General features: G+C 44.1%; 1 protein-coding gene across 1 annotated transcript in view; it reads left to right on the forward strand.

Annotated features, from left to right (window-relative positions):
• LOC126470011 (uncharacterized) overlaps positions 1 to 21,477 on the forward strand; it is a 169,321-nt gene that overhangs the window by 24,119 nt on the left and 123,725 nt on the right. Inside the window, exon 2 of the mRNA XM_050097489.1 lies at positions 14,243 to 14,328. Within this exon, the coding sequence (XP_049953446.1) occupies positions 14,243 to 14,328 (86 nt within the window). The remainder of the gene's footprint in view (positions 1 to 14,242; positions 14,329 to 21,477) is intronic.

Below are 21,477 nucleotides of genomic sequence, written 5' to 3' on the forward strand. Positions count from 1 at the left end.
GCTGCAATAAAACAGCCACAGCCATTGGGCATATACATTATACAACATTTTTGCTAACACCACCTTAGGAACAGTGGCTGGGTATCTTTAATTCTACGTAAAATATGCAGAATATCCAATACATCTCTTATATTCTATGTCTCTCACGTCTGAAGTAACATTTAAAATAACGTGCATTGCTATATATCACAGTAAAACTGCCTTTTGTTACATAATTATTATGGTCTTAATTACGATATGGAGTTTAATAAATTATAGTGACGAGGAAAGGGTAGTCCTAATTGGGTAATACATTATACTGATAAAGGAAAGGAACCCCATCCATGCATGATACCTCAGCCAACCGGAGAAGAGCCTGTCTTTTGTACTCTAACCAGTTTGCTGACAGGATGGCAAGGAGGGGGCTGGGAGGGAGAGGGGGCTATAAATCATCCTGGACCACCATGACACAGGCGTAGACGGGGTGGAAACTGCGCTCGTATTCTCGTTGCTTCAACGCTCACTGTCAGCCAACAGATGCTTCCAACACCACCTTATTTACATGGCTTAGCGAACTATTCCCTTCACTTGGGTGAGAGGAATGCCTTCTGTTCTACACAGCAGCTTTCTCTTATTCCTGACTGTTGTAAGTTTGTGCCCAAACTGCCGTTTTTGTTATAGGAAGAATTGTTGAGGTCATACAATTTTTCGCTGATGTTCTTTTGTGCGGACTTCGGTTTGATGGCGCTGTGGTCAAATTTTTGTACAGGAGATAATCAAATCTCGTGCAGACCATATCCGTCGTTTCTTTCATTTCCTCAGGAGAACGCTACATTGGTTTCTTCACCATCACCATAATCATTTAATACTGTATCTTTGTCCAGTTATGCTAGCTGTTCATCTCTAAAGAGCTCGTTTCGCTGTATTTCATCCCACTATCATCAGCGGTGTTGTTTCGCAGTATTTTCATTGTAAATTACGTTAAAGTTTGCACGCTACTAGATAGTAAACTGTTCGTGTACCCAAAAACGTCATACGAGTAGCAGACAGCTGCAAACAGAGCATATTGAGATAAGGAAGCAATGGTCAGACATAAATATCCCAGGCTTTAAGACGTCAAGAACGAGCAATGCATGAGAGGCACGTATTTGCAAACTGTGTGTATTTCATAACAAACAACTGCATTTTTGGCCAGGAGTCCACTTTTGACCACTTCGGTGACTCTCACGTCGATGATGATGAAATGATGATGAGGAAAATACACACACCCAGTCTCGAGCGGAGAAAATCCCTGACTCGACCGGGAATCGAATACAGGGCTTTGTGATCCAGAGTCAGCAACGCTAACCACAAGGCCACGAGCTGCTACGTCAGCTGGTTACAAGAACTTGTAGACATACATTTAATGTATGGATGTAGCCCCAGGAAAGTCGAACGACTGTATAGAGAAAAGTATCACAACACATGTCATTCTCCTCTTTCCTGTACTAACTATATCATATTTGTCAAGAATAATTGACTTCGTTACAGGGTTGTGATGCCGTTATCAACATGCCTGCAATACCCCGTCAGTCAAAAACGTTTCGAGACTGGATTAATAAAAAGTAGAGAAACCTTGTCCTCCCCCCCCCCTCCTCCTCCCTCCCCCGCAACTTCAACACAACCATTCGAAATTGTCAGAAAAGTTCTTCTTTGGGATGTTGTTCAACTAGAGCGTCACATTGGTTTGAATGTCGGTTACGTCGTCAAAGTTTAGACCCTTCATATGAATTTATGCACTCTGTCTTTTGTGAACGGTTTGTATTCCTAACACTAAATCTCATCACACGTTATGAATTTTTACAGAAAAGAATGGTCTCGATCTTGCATTTCAATCAAATTGCGGTATGCGTCCACGTATCTTTGATTTTGTTCAGGAGTCACGGTGTATGTAATGAACTTTGTACACACGTTTCCCCTCTTCAAAACGTTATGGAAAACGTCTTGACCACTTGATTCAGAGATGTTGCTCAGTTGCGATTAGTGCCATAATAACACTGACACACTACAGTCACACGTCCACTACTTAACACTGCCTGCTCATATCTGACTGATCAAATACACATCTGTTGTTTACAGATATTAGTTGAAGCTGCCACCGTAGTTACTGCGCTGACGTCGCTTATACGCTAGGCATAAAATAAACCTCTGAACGTTTTGAATGGACCGTATATATAATTGTTTCTGCGACAATTCTAACAAAGAGGCGGTTTTGATTATGTAAGTGTTGACTGAATTCGACATTTCATGTCCTCTGGGAAAAAGAATTAAATTCATCACAACATATACACTCCTGGAAATTGAAATAAGAACACCGTGAATTCATTGTCCCAGGAAGGGGAAACTTTATTGACACATTCCTGGGGTCAGATACATCACATGATCACACTGACAGAACCACAGGCACATAGACACAGGCAACAGAGCATGCACAATGTCGGCACTAGTACAGTGTATATCCACCTTTCGCAGCAATGCAGGCTGCTATTCTCCCATGGAGACGATCGTAGAGATGCTGGATGTAGTCCTGTGGAACGGCTTGCCATGCCATTTCCACCTGGGGCCTCAGTTGGACCAGCGTTCGTGCTGGACGTGCAGACCGCGTGAGACGACGCTTCATCCAGTCCCAAACATGCTCAATGGGGGACAGATCCGGAGATCTTGCTGGCCAGGGTAGTTGACTTACACCTTCTAGAGCACGTTGGGTGGCACGGGATACATGCGGACGTGCATTGTCCTGTTGGAACAGCAAGTTCCCTTGCCGGTCTAGGAATGGTAGAACGATGGGTTCGATGACGGTTTGGATGTACCGTGCACTATTCAGTGTCCCCTCGACGATCACCAGTGGTGTACGGCCAGTGTAGGAGATCGCTCCCCACTCCATGATGCCGGGTGTTGGCCCTGTGTGCCTCGGTCGTATGCAGCCCTGATTGTGGCGCTCACCTGCACGGCGCCAAACACGCATACGACCATCATTGGCACCAAGGCAGAAGCGACTCTCATCGCTGAAGACGACACGTCTCCATTCGTCCCTCCATTCACGCCTGTCGCGACACCACTGGAGGCGGGCTGCACGATGTTGGGGCGTGAGCGGAAGACGGCCTAACGGTGTGCGGGACCGTAGCCCAGCTTCATGGAGACGGTTGCGAATGGTCCTCGCCGATACCCCAGGAGCAACAGTGTCCCTAATTTGCTGGGAAGTGGCGGTGCGGTCCCCTACGGCACTGCGTAGGATCCTACGGTCTTGGCGTGAATCCGTGCGTCGCTGCGGTCCGGTCCCAGGTCGACGGGCACGTGCACCTTCCGCCGACCACTGGCGACATCATCGATGTACTGTGGAGACCTCACGCCCCACGTGTTGAGCAATTCGGCGGTACGTCCACCCGGCCTCCCGCATGCCCACTATACGCCCTCGCTCAAAGTCCGTCAACTGCACATACGGTTCACGTCCACGCTGTCGCGGCATGCTACCAGTGTTAAAGACTGCGATGGAGCTCCGTATGCCACGGCAAACTGGCTGACACTGACGGCGGCGGTGCACAAATGCTGCGCAGCTAGCGCCATTCGACGGCCAACACCGCGGTTCCTGGTGTGTCCGCTGTGCCGTGCGTGTGATCATTGCTTGTACAGCCCTCTCGCAGTGTCCGGAGCAAGTATGGTGGGTCTGACACACCGGTGTCAATGTGTTCTTTTTTCCATTTCCAGGAGTGTAAGTTGTAGGAACTAATCACTGAGATGGATTTCTGTTACTCCTCATTCTCTTCTTCACGTATCTACGTTTGTGATCTGTATACAACATAGTTTTACCATAGCTGCGCAGGCGACTCTGCAAGGGACAACAGTGTGTTACTAGTGGGGGAACTGCTACGTGACTAGGTTGAATATACACTGTTCGTCAAAAATGGTGGAACCCCAGAAGACATAATCGGATGTCAATGTAACTTCGTACATATTATACACACTATCAGCAATTATATAAATCATTAGAGTTGCAATAGTTAGAATGGCCACCAGAATGCCTTAGTATCGATCGTGTTTAGTGTTGTTACCAGGATTGGTAGGGTACATAGGGAGCGCTAACAGCGTCAGGTGCTTTGACATCACTTTGAAAGGCACGAAGATGCTGCGTACTCCTGTGAAACTGCGTTACCAGCATCTGACAGTTTTAAAGGGACCTCATTGTGGATCTCGATGTTGTCAGATTAGGGTATTGTGCAATACGCAGATTTTTAGGGCGTTTGGACGTGACACTGGGCCAGTGTTGGACAACTTGGACCGTGAGGGCACCTAAACTCGTCTTTAAGATTCCAGCCGACTACATCTGACCACCACAAGTAAGGATCGCCAGATAGTACAACAAGCACGTCGTAACGCCTTCATAACTGCGCCTGCTATCCGATAACAAATAAAACACTCCCTGTAACATTCTGTGACTTCCTCCACCATTGGTCGCAGACTATCAGCCGCACATATAGGGAATTACCGACCCATATGTAGGCTGCTGTTGAGAACACAATACAAAAAAAATGTTTCAAATTGCTCTGAGCACTATGGGACTAAACTTCTGAGATCATAAGTCCACTAAAACTTAGAACTACTTAAACCTAACTAACCTAAGGACATCACAAACATCCATGCCCGAGGCAGGATTCGAACCTGCGACCGTAGCGGTCGCGCGGTTCCAGACTGTAGCGCCTAGAACCGCTCGGCCACTCCAGCCGGCAACACAATACAAACGGTGGCGGTTGGAGTAGAGCCATAGCCGAGAAAGACGGGCTGCATAACATATCCATCAAGGACATTTCAGTCCTTCTAAAGGCCGACCTAGGTGATGTGATTGTGAAGTGGAAAGGTAAAGGTAAAGGAACGATCACAGCTAAACCAATACCAGGGACATCTCATTTACTGACTGACTGGGGCTGTCGTGCACTGCTGAGCACGGTTGTAAAAAATCACATGAAATCAGTGGGAGGAATCATTCGTGAGTTCCAAACTGCTACCAGCAGTCCAGTTAGCAGAATGAATGTGTCTAGGGACAGTGGTCGAAGAGCTGCTCATAAGCCACAAATTTCTGTAGCCAGTGCCAAGAAACGCTTGAGGTAGTGTAAATAGCGGCATTACTGGATAGTGAATTAATGGAAATGAGTGATTTGAGAGATGAATCACGCTATATTCTGTGGCAATTTCATGGAAGTATTTTTGTCTTGTTAATGAACCATGGAGCTTGCCGTTAGTGGAGAGGCTTGCGTGCCTCAGCGATACAGATAGCCGTACCGTAGGTGCAACCACAACGGAGGGGTATCTGTTGAGATGCCAGACAAACGTGTGGTTCCTGAAGAGGGGCAGCAGCCTTTTCAGTAGCTGCAGGGGCAACAGTCTGGATGATTGATTGATTTGGCCTTGTAACACTAACCGAAACGGCCTTGCTGTGTTGGTACTGCGAACGGCAGAAAGCAAGGGGAAACTACAGCCGTAACTTTTCCCGAGGGCAAGCAGCTTAACATCGAGTATAGATTTAAGTGTCAGGAAGTCGTTTCTGAAAGTATTTCTATGGAGTGTAACCATGTATGGAAGTGAAACATGGACGATAAATAGTTTGGACAAGAAGAGAATAGAAGCTTTCGAAATTTGGTACTACAGAAGAATGTTGATGATGAGACGGGTATATCACATAAATAATGAGGAGGTATTGAATAGAATTGGGGAGAAGAGAAATTTGTGACACAACTTGACTAGAAGAATGGATCGCTTGGTAGGATATATTCTGAGCTATCAAGGGATCACCAATTTAGTACTGGAGGGCAGCGTGGAGGATAAAAATCGTAGAGGGAGACCAAGAGATGGTTACACTTAGCAGATTCAGAAGGATGTAGGCTGCAGTAAGTACTGGGAGATGAAGAAGCTTGCACAGGATAGAATAGCATGGAGAGCTGCATCAAACCAGTCTCTGGACTGAAGACCACAACAACAACAACAATGCTTGGAGAACGTTATCTGCCATAATGTTTAGTACTAACAGCGAAGTACGGAGGAGGTGGTGTTGAAGTATGGGAGTGTTTTTCTTTGTTAGTGTGTCGTCTCTTTATTGCCTTTAAGAAATCGTTAAATGCGGGAGGATATGGATACATTTTACAGTATTGTGTACTGTGTACAGCAGAGGAATAGCTCGGAGACGTTGATTGTTTTCTGTCAGCATGACGGTGCATACTATCATAAAGCAGCATCTGTGAATCAATGGTTTGTGGACAGTAACAGTCCTGAAATGGACTGATCTGCCCAGAGTCCCGTTCTGAACCAATGGGACACCTTTGGTATGAGTTAGAACATCGATTTTGCTCCAGATCGGGAAGTCTAACATCACTACCTTCACTGATTTCAGCTCTTGAGGAAGACTGGCCTATTCCTCCACAGACGTTCAGATACTTCACTGAAAGTGTCCGATGTAGGGTTCAAGCCGTCATAGAGGCGAAGGGAGGATACTCCCCCTATTAAAGCCTGCTAATAGGTATCTGGATAATGTTTATCAGATAGTATATGTCAGGATGGCTCACCATCGTAGAGACGAAGCTACGGCGCGTCGCAGCTGTTGCCAGCGGTTGCGACACGCTGCTACGTAGATGTGTTCTCTCAACTGCTCACGAACGTGGTATAATGTCGCAATAATCACCATTCAAGACTTATAAATTAGGATTCAGGCTGTTTTGTGAACCGAAAGTTATCGTACTTCACTGTAGACGAGTATTCGTATTATTTTCTTCACTCTTTGTATTCTTAACTGACAAACGGCTATCCACGATCTTATTACATTCTTGTCCCTTTGTTTGAAATTTTTTCTTGAAATAAGGTGTTGCCATAGAAAGTTACATCGTAACACATTAAGAAATGAAAACAAGAAAAATGATCATCAATGACATCTTTTTTCCAAAACTGGTTGTCATGCGTGCCACGACAGCTACAGAGCTCTAGAGAAAATCAGAAATATTCTTTTTTCTCATTTTGTTTCCTTGTGAATACGAGCAACTAAGTGCTCTGAACATTCCATCTACCTACTAACTTCCCCCAGGCACAATGTTTCTATTTTTATTACTTGAAGTGATGGTAACGTTATCTGGTAATTCAGCTACGGGAAAATAGTTTTCACACTCTCCAGTACGTACTGTGGGAAATCACTAGCTCGATTTTCTCTGAATTTCTCTGGGAATTCTTAATGTACAGTATAGGTGTCAAAAGTAAATGTTCAACGGAAAAGGGAAAACGCACGTCATGGGAAGAATACCTGCAAATTCTTTCACAGATGACAAACGTAATTTAAAGCCTCCTATCATTTTAAATACATCTGATTCATTCATCATGTCTTGGAAGTATTGAAATATACTACACGGTAGACCATTATAAATCGTGTTAAACATTACAACGCAATAGACATTGATAGCGCCAATACAAGGAAATTGCAACTGAGAAGACTTAACTGAGCAATGCTGCAGCTAAGGATTTAGGGTAAGCTAGAGGAAGTAGCTGATATCGGTATTAGAGTGAAGTCGTAGGCGAGTCACTCACCATAGCGGCTTGATACCTAATACACCAATTGCAATTGCACGTTCAGCGTGTCGTCTTGTAGAAATATTTAACTATTATTCAATTCCCTTATCCTAGATATCAGAGCGATTCTCAAAGATTCTCCTTCACAGACTGACTATTATCTTCAAAAATTAATTTTCTCTTTTTATTCACGTTCGATTTTTTAATTGTATTTTCACTCGTTTCTTAATATTTCATGTCTTTCTATCCGATAAGAGAGAATCTGGTTAAATGCAATATCGATGACTGCTGCTGACAATTAATGAAATAAGGCAATTGTGACCGGAAATTGTTATTGGAGTCCTGTCCGAAGGAACATTGCTCCTGACTACATGGGACAACACAAACACTGCACTACAGTATTTCAAACAATGGCGAAGGCGACACGACGAGACGAAACAGTATCTCAACCTGTGCGAGAATCATGAGAAGATGATGTTGCAGTGTATGTGTTATTCCAATTACGATGCAAAGTTCGTTTGGACATGCATGCCGGCGCGGTAGCTCAGCGTGTTCGGTCAGAGTAAACGGGTGTCATCGGACGTCCGCCCCGAACAATTTCAACGAACAATATAGAACGAAATGAGATCAATAAAAAAGAAAAAAAAAAGATAAGGTGATCACTCGCGATCAGTGGGAAATCCGGGTTCGAGTCCCGATCCGACACAAATTTTTATTTGTTCTAAAATATCCTATAGCTGATGCTGAACCGTAATCGCAGATTGCGAGTTCATCCTATTTTGTGAGTGTTTCTGAATGGGAGAGCAAAATAATGAAACCTGAAATTCACCCGTATGAATAAGGAAAACCACAAAAAAAACCATACTCAGACTAACCATAATGTGCCCCCCGAGTAGCATCGCTTCTCGTCGATCGAAGCAACATGCATTTGACTCAGTTGTGTAGTAATACGCTGATGATCGCTAAAGGCGACCTTTAACGAGTACCTTCGAAATTTGTATAAAAGAAAACCGCCATTGTTAAGGTAGATGATTACTCTTATGTAGACTGCGTTAAGACGTTTCCCCAAGACATTGTCGATGCTTGCCTTCCAATCTAGAAGTTGTGACCACTTTTCATGCCTTCTGCTGACTTACACTAAGAAATCCTCCTCTACCCTCAAGGGTATCGGTCCCATTTTGTCCAGTGTTGCGTTCTATATGTCGTTACGAATTGCTGTGCAAATGAATGAAAGGGACAAGGTTTAGCCCGATGACAACATATAAACTACTCCTTTCATACAACATGTTTAGTTAAGCCTCTCAAACATTACAAGTCATCATTCCACCAGACACTGCTGAGTTATTTGAGATTTAACCTTGGATACTTTCTTACATTCCGGTGAGTAGAAATTGAACACGGCGCCTATCCTCATTACAAAACTTTTCTCTCCTTATCAGGATTCGAATCGGTTAGCCCATAATTCGACATCACGTGTGCGTTAGGGACACCAGTCACAGTCGCCGTTTTCTCATGACACAAACAAACTAAAAACTACATGTGACTTCTATCCTGTAATTTAGTGTACAGTATAGGATGATCACAACATGGATTTTCCACAACAGTTCACAGGATTGCCTATACATTATGTATCCTCAACAATGTAAAGAACACATTTCGGTCATTCATCATCTACAATGCTCTGCGAAATGAAGCGTGAGCTAGATAAAGGAAAAAGTGAAAAAGTAAAGTCGTATGGCGTGAATGGCCGGGAGATCCCTAGGGGCATGTTCAGCCGCCTAATTGGATAGATTTTCCCTATCCTTCGCGCCAGCAGGCACCTTTTTTTAGGGAACTATGAGATCTGTGTGTGCCATTCTGTTAAGTGAAGGTGAGTAGGCGACTGTAATGGGTGTGTGTTCGTATTGAAGATGAGAGAAGACAGAGGAGGAAACCCGATGCCAGCACATAGTCTATTCCTTTCCGAGAGTGCCAACGGGACAGCCGAGCTTAACGTCGCCATCCAACGGATGGATCAACAGTGTCAGTTGCCCTCACTTCATGAGACACTGCGGAGAGGTTTGGAATTATATCTAGGACATTGACGCAAAGACCTTATCCCACCACCCCTCCTGTCCCCTCTGCCGTAGACACAAAGGGAAATTCGACAACAGCAAGTGGCGTACCCGCACGGTACCCATCCAAGTACTGGCCACGCACGACGGTGCTTAACTTCTGGAACCGGTGTATCTACCTCGGCACGGCCGTTGAAAGATAAAGGAACATAACACTAACTATTCGGTGGAAATGAATGTAAGTATGGGAGCATTTTTTCAACGGTCTCACACTCGTGCACAGAAAGATGGACGTCACATAGCGTCAGGCCAGGGTGACTATAGCACCAAATGGGGCTGGCCCGCAACACGAGCCAGTTGAAGGAACGGAAAATACAGCGAGCAAATCAGAGAGCAGTTACGGTGCACTGTGGTAATGTTCTTCATTACAATATGACCTGGGGACAACATCAGTATGACTTCACACAAGGAAGAATCATCGGGAAATTGAAAGAAGGACGAAGCAGTCCAGGTGTTTGGTATTTTTCACAGAATTGTTTCAGGTGCACTGGGAGCGTTCCGAACCAAAGGCACTGTTGCCCGAAGGATATAACGTGGTCGATCACGGCCAACTAGAGCAACAGATGACCGCTACATTGCGCAACAGCTAGAAAGCGACCCACGCGAAACAACGGGTGTAATTGCAACCACATTTAACAGGACTGCAAAGCACCACAGTGGCACGGCGGCTGCATGGGCGTTGTATCGTTGCCCGACGACCAGTATGTTGTGTTCTGATGACATCCATACATGAGCGGCACTGTTTAGGATGGTGCCAAGGGAATAGGAATAGAATCGACGAGGAGTGAGGTCGCGTGTTCTTCTCGAATATGAACAGATCCAGCCTGAGTAGTACTTCTAGACGTACCCTCACATGGCGAGAGATGCGAACACGTAATGCACCAGTAACAATGTCGAAAATGAGCGCTTTGGTGGTCCAGTTGTTATGGTATGCAGAAACATAAAGTTGCATGACCGTACTGACTTCCAAATCTTTGAACTCGGTACTCTCACCAGTCAACGTTATCGTGACGTTGTACTCCTTCCCCATGTGCGGCAGGGTGCATTCGACGCCGACTTCAGTTTTATGGATGATAAGGCGCGACCTTATCGAACAGCTCTGGTGGGAGAGATCTTGGAAGGAGAGGATATTCAGCGAATGGACTAGCCAGACGTTCCCCCGACTTAAATCCCATAGGGTGAGTGTGGGATGCGTTGGGCAGACGTACTGCAGCGCGTTCACGTTCACCAACGACTGTCCAGCAGCAGTGAGCGACGCTAGTGGAGGAACATAATGCCCTACCACAGGAACACCTTATCAACCTTGGCGCTAACATGGGAGCACGTTGCCGGGCATGCACTGCCATCCGTGTCAATCACACACCCTGTTAAGAACTATATCCTTACGGAGTTCCCAGGGACTATCATAGATTGCGATGACTTTAGTATAATTATTGTCTTTCAATGAAAGTGTGATTTCTGATCGCCTCACTCCGTATTTCTTTCAGTTACCTTCTTTACTATATGTAGCAGTTCTTTCTATGTATGGTCCAAGTTTCATCGAGGTATATCAGTTGGTAGTGACTTACCAGGCGAGAGTTATTTTCGTCATTAAATTTTGCACCCCAGTGCATTTTACTAAACCAGTATCCCAAAACCGAAAACCAATTGCAGACTGCCTATCTAAAGGCTTCTATTGGCAACAAAAATTGGTTTTTAGTCTTTCTCGAAATTACTGAACTAATTTAAAAATTTTAAATGCTGTCATAATGTAATCAATAAGAAGTATAATCTTACGTAAAAAACTTAACACAATAAAACAAATATTACAGCTAGAAACTGTGAGTTTGTGTTGAGGTAGTGTAACTGATGGCGCTCTAATACCCGGACTTATTCATCCAGTATTTGAGAGTGAGAGCACTTAGGGACATGCACCTAACTTTGTACATAATTTTAAACCTTTACGAAAGTTTTTGCTCGCTGACACCCCCACAAAATGATGAAAGGAAAAACGTTTATCACTTACTACCATTTCGCTGTTCGTGTTGTCAAACTTCAGCGTCAGACATGACGTTTTAATTTGTTACTTCTTTGCTGCTATCTCTATTTGCAATACACTTTGCAGACAGTATCTACATACATCACTGAATTTACCTCCAAAGTTATATTATTGTACGGCACACAGTTCAGGAGATATGACGTCACAAACATTGAGAGGCGAGAAAAACTAGCTTTTACTTAAAATGAGGCGCAAATTACCGAGACTATATTCATCCAGTGATTCATAGTGAGAGCACTTAGCGAATTCCAACAAGATATGCATCATTTCAAACCTTTCCTAAACTTTTCCTCGCTTACATGCTTAAAGTCAAGTATTTAACCCATTCACACATTTTAACGTAATCAGACACATGAAGCTGTTTTATACATGGGAGTTACAGACTTTCAAGAATTACTGTTAAAATCTATTTCATCGCTGAGGTCCGGATGCTTCGATAGCACAAACTTCTCTATAGGTGCATCGTTCTTAGTACAAAATGCCGGCGTTGTGTCGTCGAAGTGAAAGTGCACATACTTGTGTCCTCTTACGAATGGTGGTGAAAGTCTAAAAACTGTCCGCAGCGAACATAAGCAATTGGCAAAGATAGTAACACTGTATCTCTCAGCTTCCACGCATCATGTACACTATTGCATTGTGTTTGTGCCACATACGCACAGAAATACGACATATACCTGTACACGTGTACCAGCGACGTAGTAAAATGTGAAATGAAGTGTTAAGCTTAAAATACAGTATGTGATCAAATGTATACGAACACCTAGCTGAAAATGACTTACAAGTTCGGGGCCCCTACATCGGTAATGCTGGAATTCCATATAGTGTTGGCCCACCCTTAGGCTTGATGACAGCTTCCACTCCCGCAGGCATACGTTCAATCAGGTGCTGGAAGGTTCAAATTGTTCAAATGGCTCTGAGCACTATGCGACTCAACTTCTGAGGTCATCAGTCGCCTAGAACTTAGAACTAATTAAACCTAACTAACCTAAGGACATCACACACATCCATGCCCGAGGCAGGATTCGAACCTGCGACCGTAGCGGTCGCTCGGTTCCAGACTGTAGCGCCTAGAACCGCACGGCCACTCCGGCCGGCGTGCTGGAAGGGTTCTCGGGGAATGGCAGCCCGTTCCTCACGGAGTGCTGCGCTGAGGAGAGGTATCGATGTCGGTCGGTGAGACCTGGCACGAAGTCGGCCTTCCGAAACATCCAAAAGGTGTTCTATAGGATTCAAGTCAGGACTCTGTGCAGGCTAGTCCACTACAGGGATGTTATTCTCGTGTAACCACTCCGCCACTGGCCGTGCATTATGAACAGGTGCTCTACCGTGTTGAAAGATGCAGTCGCCATCAATGAATTGCTCTTCAACAGTGGGAAGCAAAAAGGTGCTTAAGACATCAATGTAGGCCTGTGCTGTGATAATGCCACGTAAAACAACAAGGGGCGCAGACGCCCTCCATAAAAAACACGACCACACCATAACACCACCACCACCTCCGAATTTTACTGTTGATGCCGCGCGGGATTAGCCGAGCGGTCTGGGGCGCTGCAGTCATAGACTGTGCGGCTGGTCCCGTCGAGGTTCAAGTCCTCCCTCGGGCATGGGTGTGTGTGTGTGTTTGTCCTTAGGATAATTTAGGTTAAGTAGTGTGTAATCTCAGGGACTGATGACCTTAGCAGTTAAGTCCCATAAGATTTCACACACACGTTTTTACTGTTGGCACTACACACGCTGGCAGATGACGTTCACCGGGCATTCGCCACACCCATACCCTGCCATCGGATCGCCACATTGTTTACCGTGATTCGTCACTCGACACAATGTTTTTCCACTGTTCAGTCGTCCAATGTTTACGTTCCTTACACCAAGCGAGGCCTCTTTTGGCACTTACCGGCATGATGAGTGGCTTATGAGCAGCCGCTCGACCATGAAATCCAAGTTTTCTCACCTCCCGCCTAACTGTCATAATACCTGCAGTGGATCCTGATACAGTTTGGAATTCATGTGTGATGGTCTGGATAGATGTCTGTCTATTACACATTCCGACCCTCTTCAACTATAGGCGGTCTCTGTCAGGCAACAGTCGGGATCGACCTGTACGCGTTTGTGCTGTACGTATCCCTTCACGTTTCCGCTTCACTATCACATCGGAAACAGTGGATCTAGGGATATTTAGGAGCGTGGAAATCTCACGTACAGACATGTGACACAAGAGACACCCAATCACTTGACCACGTTCGAAGTCTGTGAGTTCCGTGGAGCCCCCCATTCTGCTCTCTCACGATGTCTAATGACTACTGTGGTCGCTGATCTGGAGTACCTGGCAGTAGGTGGCTGCACAATGCACGTAATATGAAAAACGTATGTTTTTGGGGGTGTCCGGATACTTTTGATCACATAGTGTATGTGCTTGTACAAAATGCACGGTTGAATTGCCTAATTGCACAGGTAATAAACAGATTACAGCCTACTTGGACCATGTTTTAATTATCAAATCATGTTAATACTGTCTCATATGAAATATTTGTTACAGCTCAAACGACCTGCAACCAAGGTATTGGAAGGATCGTTTACGAGCGACTACCGGATCAACAACTCCAGGGCTTCGATGATGATGTGGTAAGCTAAACTAGGGTTTGTTCGCTTTAATAAATAACATAATTACGCTTGAGAGAGAGAGAGAGAGAGAGAGAGAGAGAGAAAAAAAAACTACTTTCATATTTGAGCTCAACTGGTAAAATTACGACATTAAATAAATATCATATAGCTCCTTAACACGGGATGTAGTAATGTAAATAGTAGAACTACGAAAATTCCGTCCACAGGCACTGGTGGGCCAATTGGTACCAACCGACCGCCGTGTCATCCATTGCTGATGGCGTCATTGGATGCGATACGGAGGTGTGTGAGGTCAGCGCAACGCTGCTCCGCCATGGTCAGTTCTCGTGACCTTGAGCCGCTACTACTCGATCAAATAGCGCCCCAATTGGCATCACAAGGCTGAGTACACCCTGTTCCAGTCCTCCCCCCAAAGGCAAAACCCCTGTCGGTACCGGCGATAGAACCCGGGTCTTCCGTATGGCAGTTAGCTGCTCTGACAACTTAGCTACGGAGGCAGGACCTACAGAGTGTCTTGTCCTGTCTTCGTATGGCGAGCGAGCACGACCCTTGCCATTATCGGTTAAATATTTGTGATGAGCCGGTCGTCTACCGCATGGATTTGGCTCTGCAAATCCTGGGTCGTGCGTCAGTAGCCTCGGTTATCCAGAAATTGAACGAAGTACTTCGTCTTCCACTGCGACGCGTGAGCTTGCCAGTGGTAGACCACATAGCGAGTGGAAGAGGGAACTACGTGTCCTGATTCCGTTTTACAGTGATTTCCCTAAAGCTGCGGCCTGTTTTCTTGTGTCTTTACCCTAACCGAAATTGAGTACGCACCCTATTTGACTTAAATAACAAAAATAGAGCTACCTATCATATTTTGACACTAAGGTATAAAACAGAAGCTATACCAACACGGTGACATCCGTCTGACATAACAACACTACATAAAAAGGTAAAATAACCATTTCGGTTTTCCTTTGATGCTGTTCTACTTCCCTTAAGGGTAGGATGAGAAATTGGCGACTGCATCAGTTATTATCCATCCCGATATTGGCCTGGTTTTGGAGTATGGAAATCTTGACAACTATAAAACCTAGAAGATGGATCTCGATTTTTCGATAATGACTATCCCATGTTACACTAGACTCTCCCCATTTACGTAGTAAGCTGGGACTCAATAGGCCTCATACCACATAATTATAAACTATTAATCAAAGTACTGGTCAAAGAATTTCTCAAATGTTTAATGAAAAATTGCCATTGGAGCAGTTTAACTGATATGAATTTACAAGCCACATTAACACTGAACACTGGTTCTCATTTTCTATAGCGTTTTTCCATTACATGGAACTTTGGAGTTTTCAAGTAAACAACATTTCAAAATAAAAAGGGTAACTGAATATAGAGAGAAAACGGCTCATAAAAATTTTATTGGTAATTGCATAGGTCGGTTGGCCAGGATCCTCAACAGCATGAGATCTGGAGACCTATTGTTTTCGGAATAAGCAAAGAATTAGGTGAAATAACAAAAAGCTGAAAACGAAAAGTAAAAAATTCAGATGTAAATAAGTTTGGAAAAGGCTGATTTACGACGAACGGGTAAACGCTATCACGAATGGTAGCTCAGGTTCGTTTATTTAGTGTACAAAATACTAAACGTACAGAAAATAAATCATACTTGTCAAGGGCAGATTTTACCTTCAAAACAATATTCCGACTCAAAATTTTTAAAGTAATTTGGAATTATACCTTGATAATGCGTCTGTACAGATAGCGTCGTGGTTCGAAGAAAATCTAAATGATTTGCTGCAGTAAACCATTCTAAGCACGAATATGAGTCCTACTGAACGCACTTGAAATGACCTAAAGCGCTGGTAGAATGAAAGACACCTGTAATTCGTCCTAAACTGTGGTAACAGCTATTCACCAGACCCCAGGAAGAAATGAAACAAATTATAATTTAGTGCAAGGACGACCCCTAAGATTAAAGGTTACAGCAGCAGTAAATCGAGTTAATATACGCTATTAACTACTTCGTATCTGGTGTGTTTGGAACTAATAACGACGCGTTTGGTCACATAGCGTATATTGCACAGATATATTCTGCCACAAAAGACTGTGTATTTGGCACAGACATTTTCCCAGCAGATGGGAATAAATAGCTGGAAACAGTAACTGTTTTGTATCCTAGTCGGCGTAGGTAGAACACAGTTTATGATCACTCGATCTTGCGGCGTCGCAGAGACTACTGGATCAAACAGACGGTTACTGTGGTCGTTGACAGAACGTCCATAGTATAGCGAAAGTAGTCGTAAGCATGCGGAAACTGTCCAGGGAGCCATCCGAACCGAAAAACAAACACAGGTAAGGTCAGTCAATCTATCAACGGCATGTAGCGAAGGCTTCAGAGTCTACCTAAAACTGTCGGGCAACTGTGGGACCACCGGTCTGTGTGGCCGTGCGGTTCTAGGCGCTTCAGTCTGGAACCGCGTGACCGCTACGGTCGCAGGTTCGAATCCTGCCTCGGGCATGGATGTGTGTGATGTCCTTAGGTTAGTTGGGTTTAAGTAGTTCTAAGTTATAGGGGACTGATGACCACAGATGTTAAGTCCCATAATGCTCAGAGCCATTTGAACCATTTTTGAACTGTGGGACCACGGCATTTTACGGGCTCTGTCATGTCAGTGGATTAGCCCATATGACACGCTCCCTGCGGCGGTGGCGCCTTCCGCGAGAGCAAGTTGCGGCCATAGTGTGAAGCCCTAGTATCTCTGGTTTTTCTTCCATACTCGGGCTCGGCAGGGAATCCGAATCACTGGCGGATGCTGACAACTGGATAAAGCTGAAGATGTTATACGTCTGAATGAGTACCCTGAGAGAAAGACAGTCGTGGAATTTCGAGAAACAATATATCGGTGCAAGCAAATGACAGACGTTCTAAAGACATCGGCAAATTAACACCATTTTCATAGAATTGCGACAATCTGTATCGAATAAAGTACTCTAACAAGGAGACCGTACGAACTTCCCTTCACCGATTTAATTCGTATTGACGCGGTGTGTAGGGCCCGAGTAGGACTTCGACAAGTGTAAATAGGAAGACGCAACTCTCAACCGTTTTCGAGAAATATAGTTTGAAAATTATATGCGTGCTTATATACTTTGTATGGTTGCTGATATTCCAGGAGTCCGCAGTAGAGCGAGTAAGCGCTTAGTTTCACATGCACGAAGTCTCTGGATCGAATCTCACTGCCAGTACGACTTCTTTTTATTAGTCATCTGTGGTCGTGCGGTAGCGTTCTCGCTTCCCGCGCCCGGGTCCCCGGGTTCGATTCCCGGAGGGGTCAGGGATTTTCTCTGCCTCGTGATGACTGGGTGTTGTGTGCTGTCCTTAGGTTAGTTAGGTTTAAGTAGTTCTAAGTTCTAGGGGACTGATGAGCATAGATGTTAAGTCCCATAGTGCTCAGAGCCATCTGAACTATTTATTAGTCATCTGCACCAATATTCGGTGCTATTTTTCGATACGCGTGGTGCACCAGGACATTGTGGGACGATCGAGAACTGTTGATGATTGTAAACCACGTCTGGTTTGCAATGGACACATTGAAAAAAATCATGGACATGCACAAATTCTGAGTTCATTACTTTGTTGTATATCGCAATAATTATTGTTTTCCATGTTTCTACGATCAGGATCATCCTGATTCGTGCAGTGCTGCAGAGGTAATACATTATACTTATCGCAGATGTAGATAGAATGATATAAATAAGATTACTACACTGATTTGATGAAAGTGCACTTATATCCTTTTCTTGTTTCCAATCTCCTTAAGGGAGGAAAAACTATTTCTCCTTTCTTCATGCTATAGATTAGGAAAATAGTAAATGAATTACTAAATACTGATACTTTGCACGGTCATAATAAATATGTTGTTAGAATTACATTGGAACGAAAAAAGAGCTACCGGCAGCGAGATTCGATCTAGAGGCCTCGCAGTTGTGAAACTAAGCGCTTACTCGATTGCCTGCAGACGCCGTGCACCCGCGCGGCCGTACAAATCGTACAGCATAAGCACACCTATAGTTTTAAAACTCGATTCTCTCAAAGATTTTGAGAACTGCATCTTGTTGGTCACAGACGTTAAAGTCCTAGTTGTGCCCTACACACCCTATCAGTGTAAAGCAAATTGATGAGGAAAAGTTGGTACGGTCCCGTGGTAAGATGTTAAAACCACTGATGAATTTATGAACCTTTGACCGGGCAAAGCCTTGCCTCATAAACTTGAAAAGTAGCAGCCGTTTAGTGAGAGATCCAATGAATGCGGAAGTGTCAATCTCTGCCGATAAGCAGTTTTTGTAGTGTCGCTGTCGGCGCATATCGTCTGATGGATGAAATGCATGGATAACCAAGAGTTACATAACAGAGACCGATCAGTAGAAACGAGGTGTTAGGATTGCACGGGAAACAGCCTCCATTTAATCTAACTGAAATGATCCAACTTCTGCTAAGTAACTAATATATTTCCACACAGTTCAGCGGTCAAGGAGTAGATGCGTCTCGCCATTAATTGTGTCTTAGCGTCTGAGAGTCAGTAGCGAATCTTTCCAATAATCCACCACCACTCAATCATGATCTCACTCGAAGAAAGGTCAGGTTCATAATGTATTTTGTGCCTCATCAACACACAGCTAATGTGTATAGCTGCAACCGTTATCGTATTATCCCCACCCGTTGTCAAAAGTAATCATTATTAGGCTAGTGCGTAAGTTCGTAGCGTTTTTTCATAACTCTGGCGAAGACAACAAATACACATAACAGAGACTTTAGTCATCAATAATATATTCTCCTTCACTATTTACAACAGCCTGCCAATACTGGAGTAACTTTTCGAGAGTAGGAACTAGGTGGTTTTGAGACGAAGAACTCGTCAAACCATGTTCGGAACGCATTTTCATTCGGAAAGGAAGTTTCTTGAAAGTGTTCGACTGACAGCGGAAAGACGAAAATTTGAGGGTGCATGGTCAGGTGAATAAGGTGGGTGCGCATTGCGGAATGACCTCCAATCCAAATTCTCCTTTTTAAAAAAAAGGAAAATGCAGGCAGGTGTTATCGTGGAGTAGCGTCACTTCCCGCTATCTTCCTGGTCGTTGTCGTAGATTGCGTGATTGCGTCTGCAAAACGTCTCAGTTGGTGACAATAAATACCAGCAGTGATGGTTACATCTCGGTGAAGTAATTCGTAGTTCACCACACTGTCGCACTTCCACCAGGTGCATAGCTTTGTCTTCTGTGGATGTGCGGAGGTTTTTGTATGGGGAGTTGCTGCTTTGTTTGGGCTCAATCATTCCTTTCTTTTCTGATAACGAGCAAGCAGAGATGCACATATGGCCAACTGCTGATTTCTGTGATTTTGGCTTAGACCATGTAGTACCCGTGAACACGATTTTTGAACCTTTGGCATTGCATGCAAATGTCGCCCGATGGTGGAATGATCACAGTTCATCACATTTACCAGTTCTCGAGGACACTGACGGGGATCAATGTGGATTCATGCCTTTAAACTATATTAATCAAACCCGGGAGGTCTTCCTGAATGTGGAGAGTCACTAGTGTCAAAACGATTCTTCTGAAAACGAGAAAACAGTTTTCTTGCGGTAGTCTGCCCAACGACATTGTCCCCATACACGGTGCAAATGTTTCTGGCTGCCTCCGCTGCTCTCCTATTGAACTCAGACAGAAGAATATGTCGGAAATGTTCCAATATCTCTACTTGGCACTCCATTTCCTAGCGTCCACAGCATATGCACTATTTCCAGATGACAAAATGGTAACACGTAAACTCAAAAAGCAACAGTGAACTACAAATAAACCATGGCAATCGATAATTAAACCCACAACAACCGAAATATCAATATGCAAAACAAAAACGTTTCGAATTTATGCACTAATCTAGTATTTTGTAGGAGCTGAAATGAATCCGATCTGAGAGAGCAAGGAAATATCACGAACTGGTCCACAAGTTAATGGAGAAAACAGTCGACTTCTTCAGGTGCTGCAGGAGACAAAGATGTGGGATAACGTAAGCCCTACGACATCGTGGGTGACGATATATATTCACGCAGTTGACTTTCAAAGACCACGTGTCACGATTCGTCTTTTCCTTTGTTGTGTTACGTCCTAATTACTTAGCGTTTTTAAATTGGTTTATCTGACGCGCGCCCATACATATATATCCGCTCTTTTCCAGTATACTAGTGCTATTTGTTAGAGTTTCGCAAAACCCAGCTTGCGTCAAGTTTATCAAATAATTTGTGTTAAACGATCTGACAGTTACATTGTAAGTTGTTAACTTAATCCGCGATGCATGAGTTTTCTCTACATCTTCCTATCTTTATTTTGTTTCTACTCTTGAAAAACCTGTTCTCATCTTAGTTATGACACTTCAAGAGTGGACACTGAAAACGTTCTGTGCCGTTAAAAAATAAATAAATAAAAAAATTTTAGTGCCATTGCGTTCTCGGTACACTGTTGCATCTCCCTAGATTTGTTCCATGTGTCAAATCATAGAGAAAATGTTTCAAACATTCATTAATAGATGGCGCATTGTCCTATTGCCAAGCAGTGCTTCTCAGTTCAGTTCCAAATGACATGCGCCATTATGCCCGGAATGGTTTGAAGAGATAACACACAGGTTTTTGGTGAATGGGCACAGCTTTTTGACTTGCGACAGAGAATTTGCAGTTACAGAGATATGAAGAAAGATAAGCAAGGCCTCTGTTCCGCAAGGTTTACACGAGAGTGTTGACTCCACTAAAGTTACGAACCCATTGCTTGTAATTCTAGTGATGTAAAGGAGATAGGAGATACATTGTTCTTTGATTCTTCTGATAAATGTGGGGGTTGGCAGTTACAACATTTCCCATTTCTACTCTCCACTTGTTTCTGTAGTCTGATGCCTTCCCTGACGCCACGTCGTCTTAATCTGTAGGGGTAACTATCAGGTACGCTATTAGCCTGCGTTTCATGTAATTCTATTCTGAAAGAAAATTGGAGCTTAACGACACATCAACTGTGACGTCACTGGAAACAGGGCACTAGCTTAACTCAAGGAGAGAAAAGGAACTAGCCCGTGGCCTATTCAAAGGAACTATACCAGCATTCACT

The sequence above is a fragment of the Schistocerca serialis genome, chromosome 3 (assembly GCF_023864345.2).
Source record: "Schistocerca serialis cubense isolate TAMUIC-IGC-003099 chromosome 3, iqSchSeri2.2, whole genome shotgun sequence".
Classification (NCBI taxonomy): Eukaryota; Metazoa; Arthropoda; class Insecta; order Orthoptera; family Acrididae; genus Schistocerca; species Schistocerca serialis.